The sequence below is a fragment of the Lycium ferocissimum genome, chromosome 4 (assembly GCF_029784015.1).
Source record: "Lycium ferocissimum isolate CSIRO_LF1 chromosome 4, AGI_CSIRO_Lferr_CH_V1, whole genome shotgun sequence".
NCBI classification, from domain to species: Eukaryota; Viridiplantae; Streptophyta; class Magnoliopsida; order Solanales; family Solanaceae; genus Lycium; species Lycium ferocissimum.
This window is the reverse complement of record NC_081345.1, coordinates 39,175,188-39,190,169: the sequence shown is the minus strand read 5'-3', so window position 1 is coordinate 39,190,169 and position 14,982 is coordinate 39,175,188. Positions and strand designations below refer to the sequence as shown.

Below are 14,982 nucleotides of genomic sequence, written 5' to 3'. Positions count from 1 at the left end.
TTTCTTTATAATATTCAAAAGAGATCAACATTTGTTCTTCACTTACCGCTAATGAACTAATTAATTAAGTCAATTCCTCTCGTTCTTAATCTAGATTCGTGTCTACGTAATTTTTTTCATTTTACTTTTCTGTTTCTTTGTTTACGTTTATAGCTGAATAAGTATTGTATAAATACCTTGTCATAAAAAACTTTGTTATAGGTGAGTTTGTTTTAGGTGAATTTGTATTGTATCGAAGTTCGTCGTCTACCATGGTTCATGCTTTGTCATTAAAAACTTTTATTCAAATTTCTCTTTTCTTTTTCATATTCTTGCTTAGCCATGCATTAATTAGTTACTTCTTGTTATCATTTGCTTTATTTTTTGTCCGTTCATCCAATAACAATTTTTTTAAAAAGTATAAGTGCATCTGTATCTCTAACAGAATATACAAATTATTATTCCTTACACGTTCCTTGAAATTCTCATTAATGTTTGTTTAAGTACCCCTTTAATTTATTTGGAGTTAAAAAATGTCGGTAATGTTAGATCATAATGTCGACATGGGATAAACCTTTTCCTTGTGCCATTTTAGGTTCTACTCGAGTAGCAAATTCACCTTTAGAGAACAACACTTATTGGTTTTCCATGAAAGTGAAAACCCATGTCTTCTAAGTACTTACTTTAGATGACATGTGGTATCGTTAATTAGTAGTCTCGCTTAATTAGGACAACGCATTGTCTCGCTATTTTTATCTATTCTTTACTTATTCAATTTTTTTCAAGTATTTTCCTATTCTCAATCTTCTCATACATATTGTAGTGGAGGATGAAGAGGCGTCAATTTGTTTTGTCTTTGTTTTATTGTCGTATTAGCAAGCAATGCACCAATGTTGCATCTTTCATGTAGTAGCAGACAAGTTGATTAAGCCCACGTGGAATTAATTAATTTCTGGATGGAGCTGGCAACTAGCTTATCATGTTTTTCACTTTTGGCTGAATACGTCAATAATAATAGTCCTAAAGTGTTGATTCTCCCTTTAACTAACAATTAGGGTTGAATATGTGTCTATGCTTGTGGGTGTCAAAAGCTGCCTTTGTTTCTAGTGACTGAAAATTACATAATGGAAATAGAAAATCTTATAAGGCAAGTGAAAGGTACAATTAGCTTGGTAAAATGGGGATGAAGAGAACTTCAACTTTTATCAATGCAATCTCAAAGAGGGAAACTAGAACATCGACGCTGCCATTGCAATCGGTATTCAATATGGCACAGACTTGTTGATAAACGTTTGCACTGTCAAAATACAAGGGCCGAAGCATATAGCGCACATGTTTTACACCACATTCCTTACAGATACATGACACTAAAATAAGTTATTTGTTTCTTATTACACGGACAGAAAATATTTTTGATATTACCATTGATCCAACGTTGAACTTACAGATTCAATTCTTCCTTCCCATATATTCGCTGAAGCTCCCGAGTTGCAGCTTGAAATGATTCTGATCATGAGAATTAGTTCAGTATGAAATTATGAATCATATGTCGCAAATAGTTCACACACACACACACACAGAGATCCAATTAATTAGGACATTAATTTGGATGACTACCTTTCCAAATCCGGAAAGCTTTTTGGTTGATGGGGGAACCAGTCACGTTTTGAATTGTATCGAACAACAAACTTTGTGGCGTGCTCCTTAGCTCCTGAGCTATCTGGTAGACAGTTTTTCCACTCTCAAAGTATATGTGATTGTTTGGGTGCTTCGTCTTGCAACCAGCATGACGCTCAAATTCATAAGCATTAAGCACCTTCAAATGCGTATATACTGGCAAAATTACGACACAGAGAAAAATATATATAATTACGTAAATGAAAAAGCTAAATGAATCACTTGCCTTTGAATAGTTACATGGCTGACAGCTGCATAGGTAGCCAGTGCCTTTTATAATACCAGGAAGCTCCTTATAAGTTATAACACACAGGAAGACTGCAGGTAAGGCGCTGAGAGCAAAATTAATGACATTTGAACAGAGAGAAATGTACCTGCCGGGACAAGACGTATTTTACAGGTACCCCGTCAAGAATTCCTGTTGTTAACAAACTTCTAACATTCGAAGGAAAGCTGTTAGGAGCACCTTTATGTGCATGTTTAGACTCTGATTTGTTTTTCGGCATGGAATCAGTTCTAGGTTTTGAAGACTGAGAGGATATATCAGCTGCATTAGCAATTGATTCGTCCAACTGCTTGTCACCATGTGTTTCTGATGTGTGACCTGAAGATTGATAATGCAAATAATCGTAACTGCTAATTGGCCTTGCCAGAGCATCAACATCAGACACCAATTCAAATCCAAATATTGTGTCGGAATCCCCTCTGGTATAGGAGTCAGCATTGGATCCGATGGATCTAGTACTTATAGCCCCGTGATTATAAGCCTGACTTTCACCGTCCTTCCCATATGCCTGACCCATGGATAAGAAGGATGTTTCACTTGCCCTATTGTGCACCTGACTGATAGGCATATCAATGTTGTTTTCAGTAGGTGAACGAAAAGCATTTTCTGTATCCCCCACCTGATGAACATTAGCTTTTCTGATTCTACTGTCGCTTATGCATATCTGTGGTTCTTCAATAGCGTAAGACATTGATAAACCAACTAATGGATCATCTCCAACTTGGTCGTTGATCACCTTTTTCCTTATGGTGGAATTTCTCGTGTTACAAGGAGACATGCTTCTCTCGGTCAAGTCGACTGGCCTAGTGGTATCAACTCCAAACAGACTATCAATTAATTGGTTCGCCCCTGATTGAAGACCAGAAGAAGTCTCCCAACATGAGGAATTTGTCATTGAGATTCCCGAAGTTGATTTGCTGAGTGAAGTGTGGACAGCTTGTTTTTTGTTAGGGAATAACTCTGGTTCAGCAGCACCGGAGAACAATTGGTGAACACGTTTCGCTTCGATTCTTGATGAGCTATCAAAAACTGCTTCTCCATCAGATAGATGTCCACCACATTTCGGTATCCAAAAGTCCTTGTCATGGAAAGACTGGAAAAGATCTGATATGAATGAACTAGATAAAGTCGATTTTTCACATAATAATCTATAACCAGAAACAGGAATGGCAGGCAGGGTTCGTGAATTGTGAAAATAATCGAGTGTAGAAAAAGGGGGGGGGGGGGGGGGGGGGGGAGTTGGGAATAGCATGATGATCTGACAAGAATTCCTAAGCATTAACCAACAGAAGGAAAAGAATTAATAACTGATAACTTGATGCTAAGACCAAGTGTGAGCCACATCAAAAGGAATATTGATCCCTGCTTACATTTTCAGCTTTAAGAAATGGACTAGAGCTATACCGAAAATGGCAAAACTAAAGTTAAATATTGAAGAGGAAAATTAAAGCAACAACAAATCACAGTCATTGAGACAGAATTTGGATCGATCCACTTATTGGACGCCTGAAATAAGAAAATCAATACTCCTTCCATCTCAAAAAGGATGACACTCTTACTATCCAATGTCAAAAAAAATTCCTTAGACTACTATTTTCGTTGTAAATATGTAAACTTTATTTCATAAGAATTATATTGTTAGCTGAATTTATTCAAAAATCAGAAATGTTAACCCTTGCACCACAAAACCAGCCAATCATTTTGTCAAAGAGAGTACAATTTTCTTTTAGTAAGTGTTGTGAACGATATTGGCCCGAAGGGCATGTTTGGAGGTATTGTTAAGAATGGGCCTGTACCAGTATTTTCAAAACAGCCCAACGCTAAATTAAGTGGCCATGTTTGGGATCCGGGTTGATAAATAGCGACTGGTGGGAGCAAAACAGGTTATGCGTATGGTTATGACGAAACTGCCTGTTCCTCTCGTCCCGTTTCTCAGAGTCTTAACTTCTTATCCTTATTCTTATCTCTATCCTTAGTTACTTGATTTTAGTATTTCCCGTTGTAATTAAGTAGTTTGGGTGTTATAGTTGTAATTTGGCTATCAGTGATTATATATATTTGTGTTGAGAATTCTGGTTTGTTATAGTAAGTAGCCCAAAAGTTCAAAGCTGAAGTGCATTTTTGCAAATGAAAATTTTCAGCTACAATACGAGTAGAGCAGCGAATTGGAAGCGTAATGAAAAAAATAAAGATCCAACTCAATACAACTAACAATGAGAAACTAACAGCTTTTCTTTCTACCTAGATATCACTACAAATTCCGCATAACTCGCAGCAATGAAATAAAACGAGTATCAAATAAAGGTACCAAACACTCAAGTTATGGAGCTTTTAATAAACACAAACACTTACCATCTTGCAGCTTTTACTTCAACTAATCTCACAGCCAAATGCTCATAAATCAATTACCTACACTTCAAATTCATCATCTCAAAAATTACAACTTTTTTTTTTTTACCACTCTATTATTTGAAGCGAGTGAATGAAAAAACTGAGTTAATTTACAAGCCCTAAATTGTCAATTACAAAATAGGAAAGAGAGGATCGTACGTCTGTAGATGGACGCTATCATCGGTGAAGAACACGTGTCATCATCGGAGGCGACTGTCAGTTTTGAACGAGAGACGCTTTTTTTTTTTTTTTTTTTTTGGGAATGGGTAGAGCGATTGTTATGGTGACTGAGGAGCAGACGATCGGCTCTCTGGGGAAGCCACGTAATTATTAATGAACCCTGCATTATCAGATTATACAATTATCGCCTTAATCTCCGTACACGTGTATTTGGTCTGATTAATCGTAGCCGTTCACGTGGCTTTTGGTCTTTAGATTTGGGCTTTTCGGGTCATGGTGACGTCAATGAATGATGACCCCATAGACCGGAGCCTACCACTATTTCATAGAGTTAGGATTATTTGGCTTAAATAGTGCTAGTTATGCAAGAGTTATAAAGCAACATTATTTATGAGGTGAATAATAATGTTGAAAATTAGAAATATTATATGATGAATATAAAGAAAAATTGTTATGCGGATAATCTTTACTTTAAAAGCTTTATTGTCTTTACAAATTTTTATCTACACTAATAGACGTTTTCTTAATGTTTTATGTGACATAAATAAGTAATACACAAAAACTTTCATAACTTAGGGGTTGTTTGGTTTGAAGACAAGTAATGCTGGGATTAGTTATGCTGAAATTAGTTATCCTGAGATTAGTTATATTGGGATTAGTTATCCTATCCACTGTTTGGTATGTTGTATTAGAAATAACATGTATTGCCTAATTTTTAAGAAGAAGTCGTTTGTTTACAAAAATATCCTCCACCCTATTTAGCCTAAAATGCCTAAAATTTCCCCTCGGGGCTATTTAGTCAATTTCCCTATTTTGTCTTGGGATAAGTTATCCCAGGATTATTATTCCACCCTCTGATGGATATAAGTTATCCCAGTACTATTTTTAATGCCGAGATAACTTATCCCAGAATTAGCAACTAAACAAGTGATAAGGTGGTACTAAATTTTTATCCTAGAACTACTTTTGCTTATACTTCATACCAAACGTTCAGTGGTCGTTTGGTGCATGGCCAAAATTATCCCGGGATTATAATTCCGGGACTAATTTATCTCATATCTTGGGACTATTTTATACCATCTAGGAGATGGTATAAAATAGTCCCAGGATAAGTGGTATAAGAAGATATATCCCAATTTATATCATGGGATGCATTTTATACTTTGTTTGGTATAAGGTATAAACTTATCCCAAAATAAATTTATACTTTTTACCAAATATGATACAAAAATTAGTGTTGGGATATCCCAACTTATACCTTCTACCAAACGACCCCTCAGAGTAATATATAGAGTAGCAGCTGCAGTGCTAGAGTTGATGGATTCATAAGAACTCAAAACACTTTTAGCTCAAATTTTGTACACGTGTTAAAGATAATAGATTTTAAATATTGTAAATGGGCTGTGATAAAAATTTGACCTCAAACTCATACTGTTTAACTTCTGGATTCGCCTTAAATTATAGGTAGGGTGGTTACGGTTTGGTTAAAAACCAATTCAAACCACAAATTGATCAAATAAATTGATAGTTATTTGGGTTTGATTGGTTTGGTTTTGAATTTTAAAAAACAGATGATATTTGGGTTGGTTTGGTTTGGTTTTATTAAAAACAAATTAAAAAAAATCGAACCAAACCGACTAAATAATATACACAATTTATATATATTATTTTTATAAATAATTTTAAATACTTTGTTTACTTTTTCATCGAATTTTTCTTTATTTCTATTAAACTAATAAACTTTACACCTTAAGCCCATTTCTTAAAAGAAATCCATGAATCCGTACTTATTTATTCAAAGAAACAACTATGAGATTTACCTGAAAAAGTTGTAATTCTTATAAAACTTATTCACTTGATTAAAGTTTATAGATCTTACGACATTTTCTCCATAATCCAAAAAATTTAAAGCTCAGACAATAAAAGGATAATAACAGTTTATAAATTGAAAAAAGATCAATGAAAAAATCTTTCCTAATCGTAGGAATAATGAAAGATAGAAATATCATTAAGTTTCTTAAAACCGCACCAAACTGACAACAATCAAATCGGTGGATATGCATTACATTTGGTTTGATTTGGTTTTAATAATTTTAAAACCAATTAAATTGATTTGGTTTTGATTTTGATCTTAAACCGACCCAAACCTACCCATAAACACCCTCACTTATAGGTATATAAAGAATTACAGAGCTTAACAAAATCAACCAACAAACACTTTATTAAGTTTTGCGGCTCTTGTGATATATAGGAGATGACGATCGATGAATCTTTTTATCAATCATCTAAACGTTCAAAGTGACTGTTACGAATTTAACCAAGATGGAGGGCCCATCTGTAAATATGTCAAATTACATTTGGGACCCGAGAAGATATCTATATATATAATAGAGGAATATAATCTATTAGGGCTTATGCTATAAAATTGTCTCTTTATTTTTCTAGTTGCTTAGATTAATTCTGAAACCTTCTTTCCTTCTATTTCTTTTTTGTTTCTTCTTCCTTGGTAGATTTGATTACTAGTTTGGTGAGTATTTATAATAGTTTGAAGATGAACTCTAATACAGTCAGACTCTCTATAATGACACCCGCATATAACAACACTTTTCTATATTAGCCAAGTTTTTTCGGAACCGATTTTTTATGTTATATTTTACTTCTCCATAACAGCATTTCACCTATAACAAAGAACAACCAACTTTATAACAGTACGCTCTTTATAAAATTACCACCCATATTCCAGCTATCTTTTTTTTTTTTTTTGGTAATTTAATAATTAACCATATTTATAAAAATAGAATATATATGATTACCAATAATAAGTTTAGAGATTTTGACCAAATATTTTATCCTTTAATACACTATTTATGACAAAAAAAAATCATATGAATATATATATATATATATATATATATATATATATATATATATATATATATATATATTTTTTTAATCATTAAACGATATTCTTTCGTTATACAAAATATGATTAAGCTTAGAATTTGACAATTAAAAATGAAAATTAGATTTTATGCATCTTTTTGGCCTATAACAACGAAATATCATTGAAATGTCAATATTGTTATAGGTGTATAACAACAATTCTCTATAACAGCCAAAAAATTTCGGATCTAATGATGCTGTTATAGAGAGGTTTGACAGTAGTTATAAGTGTAATTCGAATTATCTATTTCAATATAATATAGGTTCACTGCAATTCCTTGTTAATTACTTAATCTACTCAATGGGCGTGGATAGTTTTACATAGGAAAATGGAAGATAGTTACATAAAAAAAGTTAAAAAAAGAAAAAGAAAAGGAGAACATCTTCTAGTCCTAAAAGGCCAATATATATCAATGGAAGTCCGAGGGAAAATTAGATAAAGCATCGCAAAACAGGACCAGGTGCAGTGGGCCATAACTGGAAATCATCATTCTCATCAGGAGTTAAATTAAGATCCACGCATAATATTCTCTTGCTACTATTGGACTTCTTGAAAACAGGTACTCCTTCAATTTCACTCATGGGGGCACGGTGACGTCTCATATGTCCACCTAAAGCCTGGCCCATAGAAAACTCCATCCCACAAATTGAGCATTCATGTACTACCTTACGTTTTTTGGATAATAATTTGCTGTTGTTATTGCCATGAAGAAACTTTCCAGAGTCTATCGATGATTTCAGAGATTTATGACTCGTTCGGTGGCCACCAAGTGCTTGAAAAGATGAGAATCGTTTTTTGCACGTCTTGCATTCAAATGAATTACGACGATCTTGATCTTTGGATGATAAAAGGATTAAGCAGTTAGCCATAGCTTGTGCTTCCACTTCACCCTTGTAATCTCTGCTTCTTTTCATTGCCGTCACGATGAAGATTTGAATCCTTTGAATAAAATATAATGTTACTGGAATTTAGAACTTAGAAGTGATGTGGATATACTTGGGTTCATTGCTTCACACACACATATATATAGGTCGATGAGTTAGTGGATCTAGTTGAATTCTGCGCGTTCTATTCGATTAGGACGTTCTAGCTAGTGTGTAACGTGATTTGGATTTAGTAGTGGGATTGGAAAACTTTCCGCGTATTCGAATATTTATATTTTTTAGGTAATTTTCACGTAAGTTTAAAGCAGAAAGAAGACTCCACATAAAGTGAGCTTCCACGAATTTTCCAGAACGATTCATTTTACATTCGGTCGACTTGAATATAGGGCTGATCTGAATGACAAACGTACATGAAAATGTGGTTCTAAGAAGCATAAGATGACTGACTATCAACGAAAGTTCACATACTAACTGGTAAATTCGGCTTTCACGTTCTCCCCTCCCATGTATACCTACTACGAGAAGAAATTACGCTTCCCGAGATTCAAATTGCACGTACTTTAACAAATATTTTAAAACGTATTTTTTCAACAAATATGTTATGAGAAAATTTTCAATTTATTGTAATTTTAAAATATATAAATTTTAATATTAAAATATTGAGTTAATCTAATTAGACAAATTGCTTATTTTTTCTAGATCTCTCATATAATTTGCTTGTTTCTGTCTTTCTTTAACGTCATTTATCCTATTATATGTTGCTACTATTGTCTATTATTATTGTTGTCTTAACACCTTATCTTTAGCTGAGGGTCTATCGGAAGCAAGCCTTCCTACCTCCCAAGATAGGGATAAGGTCTGAGTACACTCTACCCTCCCCAGTCTCCATCTTGTGGGAATATACTGGGTATGTTATTGTTGTTGTTACTCTCGAAAAGAAAAAAATATTACATAAATTAAAACGGTGGAATAGTTTTTAGTTTATTTTAAAAAGAAGACCAGACTTTATTCAACTTTACTTTCTCGGAGGTAGTCTGGCGGCTTGTCGCCCAAGTTAATTTTGGGACCATGAAACGAATGCATTGCAGTTGGTCTTCTACAATAGCATATGTATTCTCGGTCTTTTCTCTATGAAAACACAAAATTATGGCTCTCATTACAGGTAATGTAATCTTAACTATTATAGAAGAGCCAGTCGACTTTGGGATCGACATGGCTGCTTCTTTGCCATTAAATTAGAAACGGTGGGCAATCTGATCCTTGCATCTATTATACAACCCTTTTCCCATCCAATTAAATTTGCCTACTCAAGTTTTTTATTTTCCACGTGGACCCCACGTCCACTGCTCCTACCAAAACCGTTTCTCACCTCTCCATATTTTGAAATTATACAACCCTTTTCCCATCCAATTACCGTACTTAATGCAATTCTCTCTGCCATTATATATGAACTATGTCGTTAATTTTTAGACCGTGTAAATTAAGTAAAAAAAAATTCCATTAGTAAATTTTATTTGTCAAAAGTACCAAAGATGGACAGATGCCTTTTCCGTTTTGGTAGTATTAGATTTTATGAACTTAAAAATACGTTAAAATATAATTAACTAAAACATTGTATAAATTAATTAATTTTTTCTTCTATTAATGAATTCTTTCATTTGTCAAAAGTACCAAAAATGGCCAGATTCCTTTTCCGTTTCGGTAGTATTGAATTTTACGAACTGAAAAATACTTTAAAATATAATTAACTACTAATCTAAAAAATACTCGAAAGAAAATTGTCTTACACACTATCCAATCTCAATTATGTGAAATAAGACTTAATGATATTAAGACTTTGTTCAAGATCTTAATAACTAATACCTATTCATACCAAATAAGTGCTTAAATCTTAATGTAAATGCACTTAACGGCCTAAGGCATGAACCATTCAGATTCAGACCTCCATTAAGTGCAAACAAATGAGGACTGAGAAAAAGCTGACAAGGATCACCTTATTAATTTTTCAATTTCAAATATTTTTTTATCAAATATTATTTTAAAGTCAATTTGAATTTTTTAACTCAATATGATCAATTTCTAGAGTAAATGAGAAACCGATTTACTTTTAAATGGCCTACTAAAAATTTCATAAGCCATATAAACTATACAACATATATATCTGATCAGAAAGCTAGGCATTTTTTTATTCGACAATTTGTGAGAAATACAATTTATTAGGTCTAATAGTAATATGAAATATCGAATGATTAGTAACATTTTCAATATCTAGGATCAAATAATACAATGTGATTTCTTGCCCAAATTAATGTAATTGTTATTGGAATGGACTTCTTTTACAACGATAGATACATCAATTCTATTAGGATAATTTTTTAAATTTGTAATAGATAAATTCCTTAATAATATACTCCAAAGAAAAGAGATAATTACAGAAGAAAAGTAAGGATTTAAAGTGAAAGTTATAAAAGTCAAAAAGCATTTAAAGGGTTAAACCTACACATTTGGATAAGGATGAAACTATATTAGTTTTAGATGCAGACTCCTCAAGCGAATACTAAGGAATAACATAAAGAATATAAAATATACAAGACGAAGATATGTGTAAGTTAATCTTTACTTTAAAATATATAGGGCTACAATAAATGCTAACACATGAAAGTGATTTTCAACATCGCTGGACATAACAAGGTGCTAATATAAAACTTGATCGGAGAAGATATTTCAAATATTTCCATCGAAGAACAAAATTTTCAATATAAGGGGTGTTTTGCAGTTGAAAGAATCTAATAAAATGTTCGATTGATCAAAAAAATTTCAATATAAGGGAGAGGCAAACAAAATAAAATAAAATAAATAAATAAATAATACTGATATTTTGAATTAATTGAATTATAATTATTTCTCTGTAATAAAATGTACTCAATTTTTGTTGGGTCCGTACTAGCACGGGCTTCCGTCATCTAGTCTAACAAAATAAGATCTTGAAACGAGGCAATATTACCGCTGAATATGCAATTAATTACTATGACTAAATAGTGATAATTGGATAATTTTAAGGGAAAATGACAAGACTCTTTATTACAAAACATAACGATGATTTCCTTATTTACAAAACATAGCAACAAATTTACAAAATATAACGGATTTTCATTTTCCATACTTTTAAATTTTTTTAATATAATATTTTTCGCTCAAGGTCTAAAAAATTCGCAGACTTTTGAGTATAAAAACTGTATGAAATGTGTATATGTGAGCAAAATGTTTAATACAGTTTTCATACGCAAAATTTTGAGCAAACTTTTTAAGCCTTGAGCGAGATATACACATTTCATACACAAAATTTTGAGCGATTTTTTTAAGACTTAAATATTGTATGAAAGTTGTAACAATGCTGTTGTAATTATATTAATTTTCCAGAAACATAGCTTGAACTTTATACACGAAAGATGTGAGCAAGATATACATATTTCATAACGAGCAAGATATACGTATTTCATACCGTTTTCATACACAATTTTGAGCAAATTTTTTAAGCCTTGAACTAGATATACACATTTGATACATTTTCATACACAAAATTTCGAGCAAACTTTTTAAGCTTGGAGCGAGATATACACATTTCATACATTTTTCATACACCAAATTTTATGCGATTTTTTTTTAGCCAGTAGTAGAAAATATTTTTTTTAAAAAAAAATTGGAGCCGAAATTATATATTTTGTAAGAAATGTATTGTTTTATTTTGTAAACTGAAAAGTTCCATGTTTAAGATTAAGTGGAAAAAAAAAACTGTTTGACTTCCCAAACTGGTCAACCTTCAAACGAATTGGGATAGGGAGTATGTTTTAATACATCAAACTTGATTTGACTACTAAACGGAAAGATAACATAAGAGTTTTTGTAATCTATTACATTTCACTTGGCTGCTTCACAAACTCTTAGTCAAGATTGAGAATTTCCTTTGTTTTTTTGTTCTTCTAAAACTATGTATCGACTCTTCACATCTACAAGACATGTACGTGACACGCTTATCTACCAAAATTCACTAATAGAGTTTCCGTCGTACTTAAGATTTTTGCTGCTTCTGCTTTAATTAATTGAATATATAATGACTCAACTGCTTACGTGCATAAAGACTAGCCGCCTTGTAATTTGCTAACCGTATTCTTCATGAATTTGAAGCTTCATCTTTCACACTATAGTCTCTTGGTGGGCAAGTTTCTTTACTTTTGCCACAAGACACATACTGTTAGTATATGTATAGCTATCTTTATCTAATAAACCATTTTGAGTTGATAGTAATACATTTAATATAGATAACATAACAATTGATCTAATATACAACCGGTGAGGGGTGGCAAGGGTAAGACTAATAAAGCCTTTGTTTTAGGCCCTAAAACTTTTGAAGGATGAATTTTATGATTTTATTTTCGCTTAGACAATATTGAAGATTGTAAAAAGAAATACAAAAAATATATAATAAAAGAGAGAAACATTTTACTTTTTAAGAGAAATCGTTTAGAACTCTGAACTAAACTACTCAAATCTTCATAGTATTAAATAAATTTTTTACAACAACATCCAAAGTAATATATATAAAACACATTGCTAACGTCTTATTAACTTCTAATGCTCACTACTATAAATAATTAAACATTAATGTTACAATGTGAATTAAAAATAACAAGTATGAAAAATTAAAAGCCAACAATAAATTTTTTATTTATGTGTATATACTTAAGGTCTCGTATTAAAATTTACATCAATTATATTGAGACGTCATTGCAACCTGAATTAAAAACAAGAAGTTATCTTAAACCATCAAGAATTAGCCTGAGATCGTCTCATAGTATTAAAAAAAAAAAAAATGGGGAAAAGAAAGAAACTAATGGTTGAGTTGTTAAAAAAAGAAAAGAAAAACTAATGGCTGAGTCATTTTCGTCGGAATTTTTTTACAGCAACTACCACGGGATTGATACAGAACCAGACACAAAAAAGAAGCTTTATTTGATTGGTGTTCATACAATTCCTTTTATTGATTTTTTCCTTTCTACTTTATGACAAATTATTATTACTCCTTATAATATATTGATTATATAAAGAATTTAATGCTAAGTGAATTTCAATCATTATTATAGATGGCAAAACCGTAGCTTGTTGAGGAAGGAACTACTATAATGGAACGAAACAATTAATTAATTCTGTTATTACTAGTAATTTATTAATTGGACAAAATATGTAACAGATTTTCTATACAGAATAGCCACAAATCAATAGAAATCTTGGTATAGCTACTCTAAAATAATTAATTCTGTAATTACTAGTTTATAAGTTGGAAAAAAATTTCTATCGGATTTTCTATACATAGTAAACACAAATCAACATAAATCTTAGAGGAAAAAAAACAGAACTAATAGTTACTTTTCTAAGCCCCTAAAACAAAGAATGAACTACCGTAAACGGGATAATTCCCAACATCAAATCATTCTCATATGGTGTCAAATTCAAATCTAAGAACAAATTCTTTTTACTACCCGAATTCTTTTTCTCTGCCTCTACAACTTCAGCAGATTCATAAGTATCTTCCAGCTTTGGTTTCTGCAGTTGATGACCGAATTTATCGCGGTGCTTTCTCATGTGTCCACCCAAAGCTTGTCCAAGAGAAAATACTTCGCCACAATAAGAGCATTCATGCTTCTTCATCTTAGATTTAATTGGATCTGCGGCTGTTATGAGTTTTGGTTTCTTGTGACTTGCTCTATGGCCACCCAAGGCTTGAAAGGATTCAAACTGCTTCTTACAAGTCTTGCACTCGAAAAATCGACGTGCTAGTGAACTATTCTTCTCTAAGATATCCACACAATTAGCCATGGCTAGTGTCTCCACTGTTTCTCTGCTCCTCTTTATTGTCATGGCAAGAGTGCTACAGCTTAAATTTGTAGTAGTTGGAATAATAGCGTGGAAGATTTTCAGTTGTCTCGGGGTGTTTGAGATTTATATATAGTAGGAGTGGTAAGTAAATGGTTAAAATAAAATTTAAAAAAAAAAAGGAGGAGTAGTAAGTAAATTACGTTTCTTGTGCCCTAAGGAAAGAGAGAAGAATTGTGATAAGCTAAAGACCATTTTCCGCGTCAACGTCAATTTAATGTACTAGTGTACTTACGGATAGATCTGGTAATGGTATTCTAGATTAGCAGTGTAATTTAATACTGCTATATGTTATTAAGGTTAGTTACCATTTTTATTAGGTTACCATCAATTATATTTATTATATAAATTTACTTATAGTTACCTTAACCGAATTGATTGCGTGAATATTTTTATGTTAAGCACCTTTATAAATATATAACTCACTTGCATGTGCACCCCTTGTAGAAATCATATACTAAAGAAGATTTTTATTCACACCTTTTGATTTAAGACAAGAATTAAAATAAGAATAAATATGTCCAGAATTCTTAAAAAGGAAAATAATCACTAAATATTAGGGTATATTAATTAATCAGTTGTCCTAAATTTTTTATTTCCAACATGACAATTATAGTAATATTTGATATATGGGAATTTCTCATGTTTTTTAATAATTTCATTTTGTGATTTTTTTTTCCAGAATGCTTTGTCATGTTTTCTATACTATT

At 31.9% G+C, this 14,982-nt stretch overlaps 2 protein-coding genes across 6 annotated transcripts; both read right to left on the bottom strand.

Moving 5' to 3' along the window:
• Positions 1–1,203: 1,203 nt before the first annotated feature.
• On the bottom strand, positions 1,204–4,660 carry LOC132052827 (uncharacterized). Of its 5 annotated transcripts, none has more exons than XM_059444518.1 (6): positions 4,493–4,660; positions 4,295–4,356; positions 2,031–3,046; positions 1,883–1,948; positions 1,597–1,795; positions 1,204–1,485 (listed from the first exon to the last, which is right to left on the bottom strand). In XM_059444518.1, exons 3-6 carry the CDS (start codon positions 2,835–2,837, stop codon positions 1,421–1,423), a joined length of 1,137 nt encoding a protein of 378 aa, XP_059300501.1. In that variant the 5' UTR covers positions 2,838–3,046; positions 4,295–4,356; positions 4,493–4,660; the 3' UTR covers positions 1,204–1,420. The 5 variants fall into 5 exon arrangements, with proteins under 5 accessions (XP_059300501.1, XP_059300498.1, XP_059300500.1 ...); XM_059444515.1 differs by having other exon boundaries at positions 2,031–3,035; XM_059444517.1 differs by having other exon boundaries at positions 1,597–1,805; positions 1,893–1,948; positions 2,031–3,035.
• Positions 4,661–7,840: 3,180 nt separating this feature from the next.
• Positions 7,841–14,303, bottom strand: LOC132054027 (zinc finger protein ZAT9-like). The gene is made up of 2 exons (XM_059446109.1): positions 13,781–14,303; positions 7,841–8,425 (listed from the first exon to the last, which is right to left on the bottom strand). Exons 1-2 carry the CDS (start codon positions 14,255–14,257, stop codon positions 7,889–7,891), a joined length of 1,014 nt encoding a protein of 337 aa, XP_059302092.1. The 5' UTR covers positions 14,258–14,303; the 3' UTR covers positions 7,841–7,888.
• Positions 14,304–14,982: the final 679 nt, after the last annotated feature.